We start from the raw sequence: 17,367 nt of genomic DNA on the forward strand, positions 1-17,367 counted from the left end.
ACTGGGAAACAGCTTCCATCAATCTATTAATGACCATGCTTGGAAACTTTAGAAACAGTCACCTATGAGACTGAATAGTCCCCCTGAAATCCAATGACTTGCTTGCAGTAATTTGAGATTTCTCTAACTATTGACATGATGGGGAGGGATGGGAGAAATAAGGAAAAACAATGCATTTTTTTCTGAATCCATTCAAAACATACTTTTTTTCTGTTGAAAAAGAAAATTACAATATCAATGTTTAGGAAAAAATAGTTATCATCTGAAAACTCAAAACCAGCAAATTCTTCACTTCCTTCTATACATTTGATTACCTCAAAGTTATTTTTCTATCAGCATTATTTCAGCTGTTTGCACAGTGAACACAAGCAAAATATTTTTCTTTCTGTGTGGGCATTTAGGAACATGTTGCCTGAGAATTTGGATTTTAGCCATTGACTGCCAGCAGAAAAAACCCACAAGTGGCCAGCTTAAAATTTTGCTTTCTTTGTAGAAAACTCCATGATTTACTCCTCAATATTTTTGTTACTATCTCTGGCAAAACTTACAATTACAAACATTAAAATGGTCATTGTGAAACATTTCTCAACTCTTTATAAATTTTATTTTTACCTTTTGAAAACCACATTTACACGCGGTTAGGGCAGCACTATGTCAGGAAATGACATCAGGTCAGTGTAACAGTCCCTTCCCAGAGATTTCAGTAGAAATGTTATCTGCAGCCCAGATTTTGTTCATCTACAGCATGTGTTGTCTTTGGGCATGTCGTGGCTGAGAAAATTAATCCACAGCTTTTCATAAAGGTTTTCATTTAAATGCCTATAAAATGTTCTAAAGTAGCTCATCTAATATTCTTAAAGACAACATTAAATGGTCCAGGCAGTTTTTTATTTGTGTTTGAATGAATATCATGTAGCAGACAAAACAGCCTTTAGCCAGGCATTACTGGTGAAGTGGGGAGTGAGCACACTGCTGATAGCCCTGACTTTGCCATTTCCACTGGGCATCAGTCAAACACAGCAAACCCACAGTCCTGGACAGAAACCAGAGAAAAGGGAACAACACAGGCAAAAACATGAGAATCAGCAAAGACTTAAATCAGTTCAAGAGACCTCCACTTCCAGCCCTGCAAAACCCACACAGCAACATCCTGCAGTGGCTTTACTGACTGTCTCCACAGGAAGGCAAAATCACCTCTGTCTTCTGATACAACACCTATCAGCCAAGCTTCCTTTTACAACACCAAAACTGCCCAGGCCACCAGAAGGTGCCAAAAGTAAATAATGCCAAAGGAAATTGGTAATTCATTTAGCTCACCTACACAGAGGAGGTCAGAAGTTTGAAAAACCATGGCTGTAACACAACAGCATTTATTCTAACAAGTACATGTTGTGAAAATAACAAACCAAACAAATGAAGAAGATGGAACAAGTTTTCATTTGTTCACTGCTGACATTTAGTGCTGACATTCACACAGTAAGGAAGTCATCCAAATACATTCAGAATATGTGCTTGGGAAGGACTCCCAAAAATCTCCAAAAGCATTAAGGCACAACAGGCTACCAATATTTCAGTAGAGATGACTGAAGCCAATAGACTGACTGCATTCCAGGTCTAAGTCTCCATTTCAGGTCCATTTCAGAACCCTTTCCTTCCAGCTTCTGAATGCTACAATGTCATTAATTCATGGGTGTATCTGCCAGCAGAAGGGAACAGAAGAGCAAAAGGTTTTTTTCCTATAATGATAGTGGACAGCAGTGACCACAATTTGGCCCAGTCACATTTCATTACCAACCATAAACATGATTTCAGGGGAAGAGATTAGCAGTTAGACTGCACTTACAGAATCTTTGCTGGGGACAGTGACAAAACTTTCAGAGGAGTGTTCTGTCCCTTCCTAGCAGCAGAAAAAGCCCTGAGCAGTGCTCAGCTTTGCTGGCCATGGGTAGACACACAGAGAATTTGATTTTCCAAGACAAGCAATGGTCTGGATTGTGTTCCAAAGAGCCTGATTGGCTTTAGCTGAAGACCATTTAAAAATCCACATAACTGATTATGGAATAAGCACATATGTAATTCAATAATGATAAATTTCAACTCATCACCAAAAGTAAGCTCAGCTGTTGTTTTGATGAAAACATTCTACATGAAAAGATTTCCTTTAGAAACACAAAGCCAAAAGGGGGAGAATAAATATATATCACAAGTGGAACTGACAGCTTTGTTGATACTTTCTGCCATAATGCCTTTAAAAGTTGAAAATTCACACATACATTTCTCATCAAGGGAATGGAAGAAGTCAACACATCATTTTTTCCTCACAATATCACCACTTTTGGTGTAAAACCTAAGAGAGGCTCACTTTGTACATCGTAGTTCATCAAATGCAAGCAATGTAGTTCATTCAGCTCAGGTAACACCTTGTTCCTTGAAGTGGTTAAATTATTTCTGTTTACTCATGATATCTTGACCAACAAAAATAAGTTTATTTCCCAGAAAACCCTAATTTTAGTGTTGCTACACATGAAAAAATAACATTCAATGTTTACATTTCTGCCATGATATTAGAAGCAGAATGGTCACCACAGTGATCCACAAGAGGAAACAGGAAATGACTTTTCAGATGCCACCCTTGCTGATATTTGGAACCTTTGCCTTGGTAACCCATAATGGGGAATTCCTTTCCTCCAGAGGCAGGACACTGCTCTGCCATGGGAAGCCTGACTGTCAACTGTATCATTTCACAGATCATGCCACTGCTCCATAATTAACACTGTTAGATAACCACACTATTTGGGATGGGATGAGCTACTTGATGTGAGTAGACAATCAGATTCTAAATGACACTGTTACAAATTCATTATCATAAAAAATTGCCAAGATGGTTGCTTTACTTGAAGTGCTAAATTAGTTTTCTTGCACTGGTAGTATTCATCATAATGCAAGTTTGACAATTCAGGACAACAATTTAATAGTAATGCTGTTCAGTGGAAAGAGATTGTGCTTCCAATTTTCTCACAAAATGAAAAAACCCTAATTGTATTCATTAATAGATTACAGTAAGAGGCAAGGTAATTCTAAAAAAAATACCTACATTCAAGAGTGTTGAACCTAAGTGAAAAATTGAATCCTAATGTTTCCAAGTATTCTTATGCTCTGGCTTGTTAAATTGAAGTGTTCTTCAGCGGCTTTTGCATAATAGTAGGTACAACATTCAATCAAAAATCAGTGCTAAGAGCCAGCTCAGCACCAGGATTTTCAAACCCATTCCTTTCACAGCAAGCCTGGGGCTCAGCACTCGAGCAAATGCTCCCATATCCACTTGGGAGCCTCACAGTTATTGCATGTGCACACCCAGCTACGAGAAAGCAAAGAAATGAGAAATGGTGTGACCAAACATTAAAACTAGGCTCACAGTATGGTTTAACTCTTACATCTGCTCAACTCCATTTTTGGAAAAAATACCCCAATTTTTGGAAATATCAGCCCTTAAGACAGCATTGTTTGAAAAGATGGAAATCTACAGCACTGACAAGTCAATCTTGCATGTTTGGGACAAGTAGATCTTGTTTTTCAAAACAATTCCCTCTACATATCAAAAGACACTTTATTTTTATTTAAGATGCATCATCCAACATGACTATCTTTATCTTATTTCAAGGTGATGCTTTTGCAATTTATAAAATTCCTCAACTACCTTGTATAGATTTTTTTTTTTTTTGCATGCAATGAAGACAGTGCTATATCCACAGTGATACTTAATAACTGCAAAAACATGTTGTCACTAAAATAATGGATGGAATTTGACTATGTTTTTTATATTTACTGACATCCTCCCTGCTAAAATAGGATTGATGCTGCTATAACAACTTCCCAGAAACAGCAGAATAAAGAGGTTGGAAAATCCAAATGACTCAAGTATTCTAAGTCTCAAAAGAAACTTTAAAAATAAAGTAAATCCAGAAATTCTCTGATTACGAATCCTTACACAGATTACTGCAAAACTACTAAGTCTTGTATCATTTGTGGTGCACTTTTACACTGAATTAAGCACAATGGATTGGTTCATTACTATTATTACCTTCCCTCTGAAGGAAATAAGTGCAAATCTGCTACTTTTTCACAAGAAAATCACACAAACTCAGGTCATCTAACACAAAACCATTTTAATATTTCAACTGAGAAATGGATTCAAGTCCTTTTTTTGCCAAGTCTTTTTCCATTCTTAAATTTGATTCTTGAATCATAGATATGTATCTAAACAACTCTTAAAATCATACATTCTACTTTCTTCCTTTTTTGATAAAACCATAGTGAGAAACTGCAGACTTTGAGAGAGTAGGTTGAGAAAAGGAAGAGGACAGGCAGGGCAGCACATCATCTCCCACTGGTATTGGCAACAAAACCAACACAAAATTAATGAAAACATTTTGGTTTCATTAATTTTTCTGGAACACATATTCCCTTTTCTTCTCTTTCTTTAGAAAGGAGGCACAGGGACAATAAAATAATTAGGACCACAGTAGAAAGAAGTTGAGGATTTGTCTAGTATCTAACTCAATTCTTTCAGTAACTCTCAGAGTAATTTAAAATGGAAGGTACTGAGGTACAAAGTGCCAGGGAATATCCAGTGGAAAAATTGAACAGGCTCCCTAAAACAGTCCCATCAAACCACAGACCTATTTCCCTCCACATGGAAATCTAGCCAATGCTCCAAGCTGGGTAAGGAACATCCTGCAAGTTTGAGTCTTGGCTTTAGGAAGAAAAAAAAGGAAATTACCACGCTGATATCTATAACACAAAAAAAAAACCAAAAAATTGAAACAAAAAACCAACATGCAACACCAAAAACAACAAAACCATCCCAGCAAATTCCCCCAAATCTTCCTCAGAACGAAAAAAAAAAAAAAAAATCTATATATGCACAACAAACTTTGGAATAGAGAACTGACAGGAAGTGGAAACACTATTAGCATCACAGTAGGATCCCTCCCAAAAGCCTAGAAATATTCATATTTCTGTACATACATGTATATTTTCAATAGCTTTCCTGGAAGGAAGTTTTTAGGAATGTTAACTCAGTTATGCAGTTATGTCCAGGGAATGCCAACATGATGATAAATGACATGTCACAGTAAAAAACAAACAGATGAATTTTTTTTCAGGAAACAGACTCTCATTGTGTTCACCTATTCAGGAATAGGAACTATATTAATGACTCAAGTATATTTTTCACCTCTATAGATGGATAGATATGCAGGTACATACACACATATACACACACATGTAAAAATAGTAAGAATATTGAAAAAACATTATGTAGCACTCTGCATTTGATATACTTTATTATTTTTGGATCTTGCAAATATACTTTTTTAATGACTTTTCTGCAAAAGAAGGGACTTTCTAGCTCATATTACTTGGACACTGGTGCTGTTTACTCTTCCATCTTTTTTTGTAAAGTCAGAAGAGATTTCCCTGAGAACTTCAAATAAATAAGATATCCAGCTGCACAAACACTATACATTCTGTTAGATTACTTTAGCTTCCTAAGGAATATTTGACTTTCTCTGGATGTAAATGATTAAAGAGAACCCATCATCTGAAACTGATTGGTGAACTGTTTAAAGTGGTATGGCACCTCTTCAAAGATGATAGAGTGAGAAATTAAAAGACCGTGGTACAATAAAGCATCTCAGATATCCAAGGGGTTCTAGGGAAATAAGGTAACTAAGCACTGCATCCCACAATTAAGAAATAGCATTTTAATTATAGTTCCATAACATAGGATCTACACTACATTCTTTAAAATGAAAAAAAAAAAATCATATTTCATCTATTCTACCCAGGGCCAACAAAAGCTTGGGGTTTCCGGAACATCTATCCATTCATAAATAGAAACTTGAAAAAAGAAATGTGAGGAAAGATAAACCATGTTCTAGAATCCACAAAATTTATATTGCTCTGTGAGTTATGAGCACAAAATGACAAGGACTAATAACATTCAATTATGTAATTTCATTACTTTTACCATTTACCATCTTAATTTTGGGCTCAGAATTTTAACTTTAAGGGTCAAAGAAACAAAAACTAACCATCATCCAAAAATATTTCTTCTGCTGAGCTTCAGATGTGTAGATCATCATTACACCCAGCTTCTCTGGGAAACTTGTGCCAGGGCTTCCCCACCCTCACAGGGAAACAAACCTGCCCTTTAGGAGTTTGGAGCCATTCTCCCTTTTTGTGTCCCTCCACACCCTTGGAGAAAAGTCCCTCTCCAGCTCCCTTGGGGCTCCTTTAGGCACTCCCCTTCCCTAGGATGAACAACCCTCAAAAAAGACTTTACAGGGATTACTTTTCTACAAAAAGCAATTCAAAACCCATTGCTAGTTAAAAAATCTCAAATATACAGTGAAAGTTTGAGCATCTTTCTAGAATGCAACAGTTCACTGGATCTTTATACAAGAACCACAGCACGTTGACTTTGCTTTGATTACATGTAGCATAAAACATCAAGGACCAAATATTTCCCTGCCTTGCAGCCCACATACTTGACAAAGCATTCTGAAATTCTGCAAGGATCTGGCATGGAGAGGAAGAAATTCCTCATTTCCTCCATGCAATTACAGGACAAAACCAGAGTTGCTCCCCAAGCAGCTATGGGCCATGCTGGACACAGAAATTCCCTGGCCACTGCTGCCCTTGAGCACCATCCTGGTCACTGCAGTCCTGACCTGCTCACTTTGGCACAGGAATAAGTTTCCATAGAGACTTTCCATCCCTGTGGTGTAGGTTACAGGGGACAAATTTAATTTGCCCTTTTATTTCATGCTACATTTATTTTAGCAGCAAGTTAAAGTATGTATCAGTTAAATGTAAGTTTGATAATAAACTAGCTTATATTACATTTTATTGCTGGATAGGACACACGAAATTATCAACAACTGCTTTGGAGGCATCTCTTTACAACCCTATTACAACAAATCAAAATGTTCTTCCACATAAGCCTTTTTACCCAGTTCAGTCAATTCTCAGTAGGAGTTTGGTGCAAGAAAGCACATGTTATCAGGGTTCAATAAAATAATTGTCCCTCCATGGTACTGGAGGTGAGGTCCACAAATCTGTTAAGGAGAGCTGTGGCTTAGCATCACTTCAACATTTACACTTCAGGCATTAATCCATAAACCAGGAGAACTGCCCATGTGATTTGTTCTTTACAACTGCTAATATCCAGTAGGTGCCTATTTCCCTTTACTCTCCCATCCTCTTTCACTTCCTGCCCAGAACTCAATCTGAGAAAAGAAGCTGTCATTTTGATCAAACCTGAACTGTGAGGCTCTTTCCAAAAAGAGCTGCCTCTTGCTTTCCAAGAAAGCCCAGTGCATTTCCAGCAGTGTCTTAAGGAAGGAAAGAGAGGCCAAATTCTGTGCTGGAACGGGCTCATACCCACCCTGCCCAGGCTGCTCCTGGGGCTGAACAGGCACAGCTGAGGGCAGAATTTGGCCTGAACTGTGAATTCAGATCTGGGAGCCAACATCAACTCAACACAGCCCACACAGATCTTTGGACAGCAAAAAATGTTTGCTTGGAGAGGGAATTCTATCCCCAGCTTTAAGGGTAATTCCAGCTTCTTCAGCAAAGGACAGGGGAGAAAGCAAAGAGGTGATGAGGCTGCAGGGCCTCTTTTGGGATTTTATCAAAAGCAAACAGATGTGATCATTAGGTTGCAGTTACTCCTGTAGATCCAGATTGATTTCTTGCCAGAATAACATTTCTGAGTTGATGTTAGATGTGCATGGAAATCATGACATGGAATTTAAATCTAGACACTTACAACTTATGGCAAAAGCAAATCCAGTGAAGCCATTGTAGGCACTGGGATTTGCTCCTGCCTGTATGAACACTGCAACACAGGGCTGCTGCCTCAAACACCTCTGGGGAAATATCCCAGTGACAAGAGTTTATGGGTTTAGATAAAAATTAGACATGCAGAAGACGTTTGGGCACTTAGAAATATTCCTTGCAATTTTCAACAGCAATAATTTCAATACAAAATCCAGTTCTGGAAAGTTACTGTCTTTCAAGGAGGAGGGAGAAATCAAAGAGCACTTCAAGCATCAGTCTCTTACACAGTGAAAAACTAAGGGCAGAGTTGTCTTTTAAAGGTAATTTATATCTCAGCAACAGAACCAATGTTTTACTCCCAACCATTAAAAGGGGGTAACACATCTGCTAAAACTCCAACACAATGGCTGGCTTTGCACTGCAACAGGAAATGTAACCCAATAGTCTCAGAACTTCCCCAAACCCCAGCCATTTCTTAATGTGAAAGGATTTGAAAATGCAGCTCACTGAAACATCTGTTAAGCTCTTGCTACTCTAACACATGATATTCTTTTTGCTCTGTTACCTGCCAACAAAAATATTTGGGTCTATGTAAGACTATCACAAGTGTGTGATAATGGCAGTCTGCTTATAATTTTATGTGCCCTTGTACACTGAAAATCACCTGGGGGTGACACCAGACACCACAGTCAGTGTAAGCTTGCAATTTACAATAAATATACTTAACTTTGGTCTTGTACGTAAGTAATGACAAATCAGATGGGTTCTGAATGACTAGCATTTATTTAAAACCAAAAACCAACTCAGTCAAACTTTTCTCAGTTTTTAAGACAGACGGAGAGGAGAGAGTAAAAGAGGTAGAAAGAAAAAAAAAACAAAACAAAACCCTAGAGCCTTAGATCAAACCAGCTAAATATTAGCATGGCCTGCACAGTTACTTTCAGAGCTTCTCTTCCAATTTGTTTTTCACAGTGGCCACTTGTTTCAATGGACATTTAATTATAATCTAAGCATATCCAACTTACTCTGTAACTATTTATTGGTAAGTAAAAAAAGAACCTTTTTGACATTACTAGAGCTACAGTAACTTCAATAATAAAATGGCAATTCATTTGCAACCATTTCTTTCTACAAAATGCTTCCAAATTTCTGTGTAGAAATCCTCATGGATTTTACATTTCGATGGGAAAGTAAGGAATTGTCTTCAGTTTCCATTGCTCTGCTTCAAACTACTGCCTGAATACCACAGTGATACAAAAAGGGCTTAGAATCAGGTATGTGCAGCTGCAGTTTCTCTGTCTCTGCATGTGTATATATATACACATATATATACACACACACACACACATATATATATATACACACATATATGTATATATATATATACACACACACATTAGACTTCAGGAGTCCAATAGATCAGGACATAGCAAACAGTTTCAAAGTGGCTCCAGGAAGGATTGGCCCCTCCACACACCAAAATGCTGCAGCCTCAGAGACCAAACAGGTCCAGGCATTTCTGTATGGCTCCTTGTCTGGGCTGCCCAGCCTCCTCTCTCCCCATAAACCTTGTCTCCAATCTCAGCTCCAGTGATGGGCCCAGCCCAGCTGGAGCTGCTGTAAATGCTGCTGCATCATGCTGCATTGTGCAATGCAGACATCCTTGGAAAGCTCAGGGACAGGCAGCTCACCACCTTGGGACTGCAGCTGTAAAGCTTTGAGATCACTCCCAACATCCTGACCAAAACACTCATCTGAACTCCAGGGTGAGCTGCCTCAGAAACACAAAGGAAACCCAGGAAAAGATTCCCAACAAAGTCTATTCCAGGTTGATAACAGCATAAACTCTAAAAAAGAAGCAGCAGCAGCAAATCATTTGCTCCCTAGAAGCCTTAAAATAGAAACTCTTACAGTGATGATGATGAGAATTTCAGCTCAGCTTGTTTGCATACCCAGGAAGGGACACTTTTCTAGTTTTACTGGCTGCTGAAACATTAGTAAAGTTCAGGGGAATGTAATTCATATCAGAACATGAGTTGTAAAAGTGATGCTTAACCTCAGTCCATATCCTCTACCATGACATTCAAATAACCTCAGTGAAATACAAACATGAAGGACTTAACAGAAGTGATTTGGGCTGGACCAGAGTGCACTGTTATTCAGTGCTGATATCCTTGTCCTGGATTATGTATTCTCTTATATATAATACCCATTAATAGACACCATTTAAAAATCTACCAATTCTTTTAAAGAATTCAAAATTAACATAAGTGTTTTATTTTGTTCCTTACAGGATAGGATTCCCTGAGCAACAAACACAAAAGGTTCCCTTTGTGAAAATATGTCAGAGTAAATAAAACTAACAGTTCACAAACATCCACAGACTTGATCCTTTTCACAGGATTTTGATAACATTCACTCACACTTTCTCAGGAGAACTTCAGAATTTGTTTTACAAACAATCCCTAACACAGCAGAGTCATGGTTTTATAGGTCCTGGTCAAAAAAACCATGCTATTGAAGGATATTACCCATCCCAAGATGCCAGAGCACTCACATATCAATCTAGTGGATATAAATAGGCTTTGCATATGTACAGGCTGCAAAATGCAGCCAGAGGTTGGAGGTGTGAGGGCTCACCTGACTGACCCCTGGTCAACATTGGAGTGTTTATATTTTTGCTCCACAAGTCTTACTGAAGATCCAGTATTTTTCTTTTATGGACGCATAATCAGATTTTTAAACACCCTCTGTTTTCCACACACGTCATCCCAGTATAAATTAAGATTCTGCAGGGCTATGGATCTTTGCATTTCCCTGATTCATAGAAGCAAACATTCAAGGGAGACTCCTCCCTGCTCCTCTTTTTGGGAACACCCTTCTTGGTCAGTGAAAAAGGAATAAAAAACAGTCTTTAAGGTTAAAGGAAGCCAGTTCCCAATGAAGTAAATGCCATTCTCTGCCTAAAAAATACTTTGGACTCCTTATAAATAATTGGCTCAGAGGTTCAAAGCATCAAAGTAACCTCTCCAAGTGCTGGAGGTGCAGCAAATTCTTACATAATAAAGACTCATAACCTTGGCGATGGAAGAACTGCAAAGCCTTTCATTCTGTCATGGTTCCAGTCCAAAATCCAATGGAGACAAATGGAAAACACCCATTGTCTTCAGCACTTTGTAAGAATCAAGAAAATTGTTGGGTTGTTGCTTTTTTTTTAAATATGAATGAAGTTGCTTTTACCACTGAAAGCACTTTGCCTCAGCCATTAATCATGTCTGTAGTATCTTTCCTAATTTGGGCATCTATTTATATAAAAAAAAAAATGCAGTCAACATATTCCATTTAAAAGCCAAAGCAATTTTTTTGACGTTTTACATATCCTGAGCACAGAAATAACTCTCAACTATCCCACACCTAAGACACAGGATGCACTTAATCACAGTGAAAATCATATATGCAAACAAGGTCGTGCCCTCCATGGTTGAAGAATCCTCTTCTGGAGCACTGTCTTGGCATGATTTTTGCCATCAAAACCAGGGTCATGGTTACAAAAGGCAAGATGCAGATACACACAGCTGGATTTTCACAACTCTTCAGCCCCGATTTGAAAAAAATGAAGATGCACAAAATAGTTTAAGGCATTCACTTACCATGGACTTGGTGAAAGGTCGAGCCAAGGTGAAGAGCAGAGTGTAGAGCCACCAGTTGCGATGAATGGAGGAGTAAATCATATTTCCAGGGTGGAGTGAGTTGGAGGTCACCCCGTGGGGAGAGAGGCGTCGGTTCAGCTCGCTGGAGAACAGGATATTGCAGAGCTTGGAGCGGTTGTAGGCCAGCATAGCCCAATATTCCTTCTTGGATGGAGAAAGCAGGCTGAAATCCAGCTTGCCAGAGGAGTCTTTAATTTCTGTAAATCTGAGAAACAGTAAATGTGCCTTAGATACCCCAGAGTTAATTTCACTCTCATTAAGAACAATATAAAATGTAGACAAGAGAATAGATCCTGGCCAGAGCCAACATAAAACAGCAGCTTATTTAGCAGCTGAAAGCATCTTCTGGAAATTGCCTGAGACCCAAGGAACAGTCCCATATAATATGGCAGTAAAATTATTGGATCTTTATAAACAATAAACAAAAACAACCCAGAAAACACTTTGATGGTTTAAAGACATTGTATCTAACTTACAAATCACTTAAGTCTAAATTTTAAAAAAACCCAAACAAATTTTGCCATATATCCATAAAAGCATGATCATCTTGGAGAAAATAATGTAGGACAAAATAACTCTGCACTAAAAGCAGAACAACCCAGCATCTTTTCTTTTCCCCTTCTTCCCATCCCTTGATCATTTCATCCAGTGCTTACACACTTGCATTTAAGTGTTCAAGTAACTATGGATGAGTCTCACTGCCTCTTAAGCTCTTTTTTAGATTAAAAATTGATGAATATAAAGAGGTTATAACCTTGGTAACTTGCCATCAATAGTCTTATATGTTTAAAAGATAAATGTAAACAAAGCCAAAATGAGCTCTGGCAGAGCATAATGTTTTTAAGTATACCCATGGCATGGCTGAACACAAATCAAAGTAACTAGTTGACGTTTTTTAATTGGGTCTGACAGAGTCATTAAACACCAGCTGTTTGTTATTAAAAAAAAAGAAAAGAAACAAAGTAGTGAATGTTCTAAAGACATTTAAATGAAGAAAATGAAATTTCCATAAAGCATTTCTCCTCCCAGTTCTTACTATTTCATTTATTAATTTACTGGTATATCTTAATATTAGAAAATAATACTACATTTAGTTACAGATCTGTGTTTCATTCAGAGGAGCAACTAAAAATAAAAAGGATTTAGCAAGCTCTTTTTAATACTCAGTTTTCAGAATCAGCTGGGGAGAACAGGGATAAACATAATTATAGTACACACTAGAAAAATGTTTTAAAATATCTTTACTAATTTTGCATCTCATGCCCAGAAATGAAGAGATCAGCTGGAATTTCTACATTCATTCTGTGAGCAGAATTATAATATGCTCAGAGAAAAGCAATACAGTATTTGAACTCAAGAGGAATCCAGGATGTTCTGTGTCTTGCACAATTAGCCCTTCAATTTCAACAACAAAATTTCTCTTTCATAATTTTCGGTTGGATAAAATACATTTCTGAAATTAAGAGGACTATTCTGGGAGGAATTTCCTATATTCATTCCACAAGTAATCACTTATGACACCAAAAATTACATATAAACACAACTCTTTGTGTGTTACTGCATAAAGGAAACACGGTGGCATATTTTGAGTCCAGTCCTGCAAGTGTGCTTATGGGAGCCAATCTCAATGAATTCAGGGGAATAAGGGCTGTACAATCAAATTAACAGCACAGAAATAAAGACAGAAGGAAAGTCAACCTACTTATTATTCTGATTTCAATATTATGTGCCCAAAGTACCCAAAAGCTTAATTTAAGTAGAATTCATTTGTGCTAAATCCAGAGAAGTAACTAGAAATGAACAAAGAACCAAAGAGGCAAATAAATATTTTGCCTTGGAGCAGGGCAGGATAGCATTTTCTGCAAACATGGGACTTAATTTTTCCCCTAACAGGGGGTCTTGACTCCAGCAAAAAGATCCAGTCAAGGTTTATGGAAGTAATTAGATACCAACACTTCTGTTTTACGACATGGTTTAAGGCTCAGAGTTCTCAAGTAGGTCAGAAAGAACGACCACCTAATAATAGCTAACTAACTCCTTACATAAACTTCTTCTCATTAAACAGACTGGGGGTGGGGAAAGCACAGTTATTCACAATGATCACTCTAAGTGATAAGATAAGCTGCAAGACATTAGCTGGACTCCTTAGAAAAAGGGGAAATTTACTTGCTGTGCTAATTGTTTTATTCAAACATACACTGTTACTTATTTCCTTATGGGCTTCTGTCAGCCTTGGCTGATCTCTCTGACTTAGCAATGAGCACTTGCAAAATGTTTTCAAAATCACAGATAAAGATGTCCAGAGATGAGAGCCCTGGCTACACACAGCACTTAATGCAGTGAAAAACAAAGGTGTCATTTAAAATACTATCAGAGATACAAACTTACAAGGGGGAACAAGCAGCTGACAATTCAACATAATCTCCCATTAAATAACAGCTCATTTATACATATCCCATTGTGCCCTCCACATCTGGCAAGTGATTGGAGCTGGCAGATTTATTTCTAGAGCTATCTCGCCTGCCCTGCAGTAGCTGCCCTCACTCCTAACAGGACTCTGCTGCTTGCTTTCACAAACCTGGTGTGATTTGCAAAGATAAGGATGTCCAGATTTTGTTACCACCTAATTACTAGACATTTCATGTCTTTTAACAGTGGGGAGGATTATTACTGGCATTTTCTATTGCTTCCTTTCATTTCAGCCATCATAAATTTAAAATGGTAAAAGTAAATCTATCTGCTGTGTGTCATTTATACCATAAGCCCCTGTGTTTGGAAGTGATAAAGGTTTCAGCCCGACCCTTGGCTGGTCTCTCTCTACCAGGTCCCTAGGGTTACATTTTATGGAAACATGATTAAAAAAAATAAGCTTCATTCTGGGTCACTAAAACATTTCAGAAATATGAAGACAGGAGGGAAAAAAAAAAAAAAAGGCACTCACATTCTTCCTTTAGTTTGCTAGAGCTGCTACACATGACCAAAAGTGAAACAGAAATCAACAGCAACGTTTAAAGCTAGATGTTATAGGATTAATCCTGCAGTCCTTGAACTAAATCAGCAAGGGGTAAGGGGTTCATGCCCAGTAAAATTCAGAACTGGGGCGTTCATTTTGCACAAGGAACTTTATTTAAATCAAAACCATCTTTTCAGTTATTAACACAAATGCACAAGCACATCTGAAATAAGGCAAACCTCATCAACATCTTTTTTACCAACTGTACTTTTCCTGGCAGTAGAAAAGATGAGCATCTAATATTTTAATTAAAAAAATTACCAAAAGAGGCATAGCCAGATTTGTAGTACGTATTAATGACACTACTTCCCATTTTACAATTTTACAGCTAACGTCTACATTGAATTCCCTAATTTCTCATTATAAAACAACTGGATTTCATCTAGCAGTTTTTAATTGCATTGTTTCTCCTGCTAAAATATCTGCACATTCTTCTTGCTAAGATGTTGAAGTTGTTGAATGACAAATCAATATAGGTCGTGCCATTCAGATTTAATCAATTATTATTCCATCTCCTCACAAAATCAATGAGTGGTCTGAAACGCAGAGAAAATCTGCATTCACACAAAGAATGATCAAAAAAATATTCACACACTGTTATAAAACTAGAACATGCTTTATCCAGCAACAGAGCCAAATCCAGAAACATCCACAGGCATTAGTAATGCTTCTATTTTTAAAAAGATTATTCAAAGGCAAATGCTTGAGAGCAAGGACCTTCGTTTTCAGAAACTCCTGTGGCTCTGCCCCAACTGTTTCATGTTTTAAGGATTAAAGATTCCAGCAAAACCAAAGTTCACATTCACCAACCTGTGGGACTCAGAGGACACCACGACAACCCTGGCAGGAGATGACTGGCGTAGAACATCCTCCAGAAGCTGGACAAGATAGAAATGTCCCAGGTGGTTCACCTGGAAGGTGGACTCCAGGCCATCCTCTGTCAGGGACCAGGGAGCGCCAAACACAGCAGCGTTGCAGATCAGCATGTGGAGGGGCCTGGAAAAATCAACAGACAAACAAATCTCAGTTAAATAAGTGTAACATTTACACCTGTGTGCCCGGGGGGCAGGTGTGAGGGGTTTGGCTGCCGGGTTTCTGTGGGCAGGAGCTGATTCCAGGTGGTTCCAGCAGCCCCACCCGGGGTCCAGCTGAGCCCTGCAGTGACACACCCTTGGAGAAAGGGTACAGAAGAAAAGGCAAAATGCCACACAGCACTATCACTGCTCTCCCAATTGCCACTTGGGAAACTGTCTCCATCTGGAGCATTTAGAAAGGAAACTTTTCCTGGGGGAAGAGCAATCCTACCACTTTATGGAATGGGGTACATGACACCTGCACAATTGTTAGGGGTGCAAGGGATTAAGAAATAAAGACATGATGTAAAAGGGCACATGTATACATTTTATAGTTCAGCAGTTGATGAAGTATGCTGTTAAAAAATGCAAGAGTGGGATGGAAAAATAAAAACATTCTCCCAAAGCTGTATCCTTTGGTGGAAAATCTGTACACAATACATATGAGATCCTTGAAACAGAATCCTTCCTCACTGGACTCACCTAACCCAGTTGAAATAGAAATGCTACGATAAAGGAACTTGAAATGAAAGGGTAAGATTCTACCAAACTAAGCTAGAAAAGAACCTAGGCTGGCACATACCTCTCTCATTCACAAAAGAGGTCCAGAAAACTTCAAATTCCTTCAGGTCTCCAGTGTAATCTCAGGATACTGCACCTTGCAGCCTTCCCAACCTCCACAGCAAGATCAAGGACAAATGCCCTTTCTGCTCTTTCTTGTCTTTTTCCAAACCCTTACGAAACACAGCAAAGCCTCTGGTCCTCAGACCTCAGATGGATCTGCATTTGCGAGATTGCATCATCTCTGAGCAAACCTTGGCACTGACAGCCTGTTCTTGTCCTTGAGTCAGAGCCTAATGCAGCAGACCTCAGCAAGCTCTACCTGAGCTGAGAGCCTCAGGTTGGAGAGCCTGCAGCTGGCATCCCTGGCCCTGGTATATTTAATTTGAAAAAGTCACACAAAATAATGACGGCCAAAAACTCCTGCACCAACACTTGGGTTGTCCTAACACCAGAATATTAAGATCTGTCACATTTGTTTAGCCTGTTCCATCCTGTCGTGTCTTTACTGCAATCCCATGAGACAGAATCAACAGCAACATAAACTCTAATTCTGAAGGTAATAAATGAAGCACAGTTAGGAAAAATAACTGCTTGCCCTCTGTCCTTCTCAAGTGCCTCCTCACAGCCCTACACACACAGACACAGAGCCAGAACCTTCCCCCACATGATTGAAGGACATCTGTACTGCAACTCTGAGCATCTGCAGAAGGAATTCTGTAAAATAATGTGAAACATGAAGCCCCAAGTTGTCAAACAAACCTAAGTAATTATATTCCTTCAGGCATGTTTGAAAGCACCAGATTTTGATAGCTCAGTTTTCAAAAAAACATTTCAGGGGGAAACAAACACACCTTACCCGAATACTGAAAGAAATGCAGAAGGATGGAGAGTAGGTTGTATTTCCTTATTAAAACAAATTTTGTCTTCCAGCCAGTTGGGATGTTACCAGTGTCGTGTGCTTCAATGAGAAGTTAACAATGTATTATCTGTTCCTTTGCCAACGTGGAAAATTTTAACCAAAAGCTCCAGAAGCAGAGTGAAACATCTGTGCACTCTGAGAGCTCAGTGTCTGAAGTGCTGGATTTCTGATTTGCCTTTTTGCAGTGACACCCATACACAGAATATCTGTGCACACATATGGCACCCACAAAAAAAGTGAAGA

General features: G+C 38.5%; 1 protein-coding gene across 1 annotated transcript in view; it reads right to left on the reverse strand.

The window, feature by feature from the left end:
* The window catches only part of WWOX (WW domain containing oxidoreductase), a 461,017-nt gene that overhangs the window by 344,608 nt on the left and 99,042 nt on the right, over positions 1-17,367 (reverse strand). Inside the window, exons 7-8 of the mRNA XM_084214930.1 lie at positions 15,379-15,564; positions 11,496-11,760 (exon numbers count right to left, since the gene is read on the reverse strand). Of these exons, the coding sequence (XP_084071056.1) occupies positions 11,496-11,760; positions 15,379-15,564 (451 nt within the window). The remainder of the gene's footprint in view (positions 1-11,495; positions 11,761-15,378; positions 15,565-17,367) is intronic.

This window comes from Fringilla coelebs, assembly GCF_963513975.1.
Source record: "Fringilla coelebs genome assembly, chromosome: 14".
NCBI classification, from domain to species: Eukaryota; Metazoa; Chordata; class Aves; order Passeriformes; family Fringillidae; genus Fringilla; species Fringilla coelebs.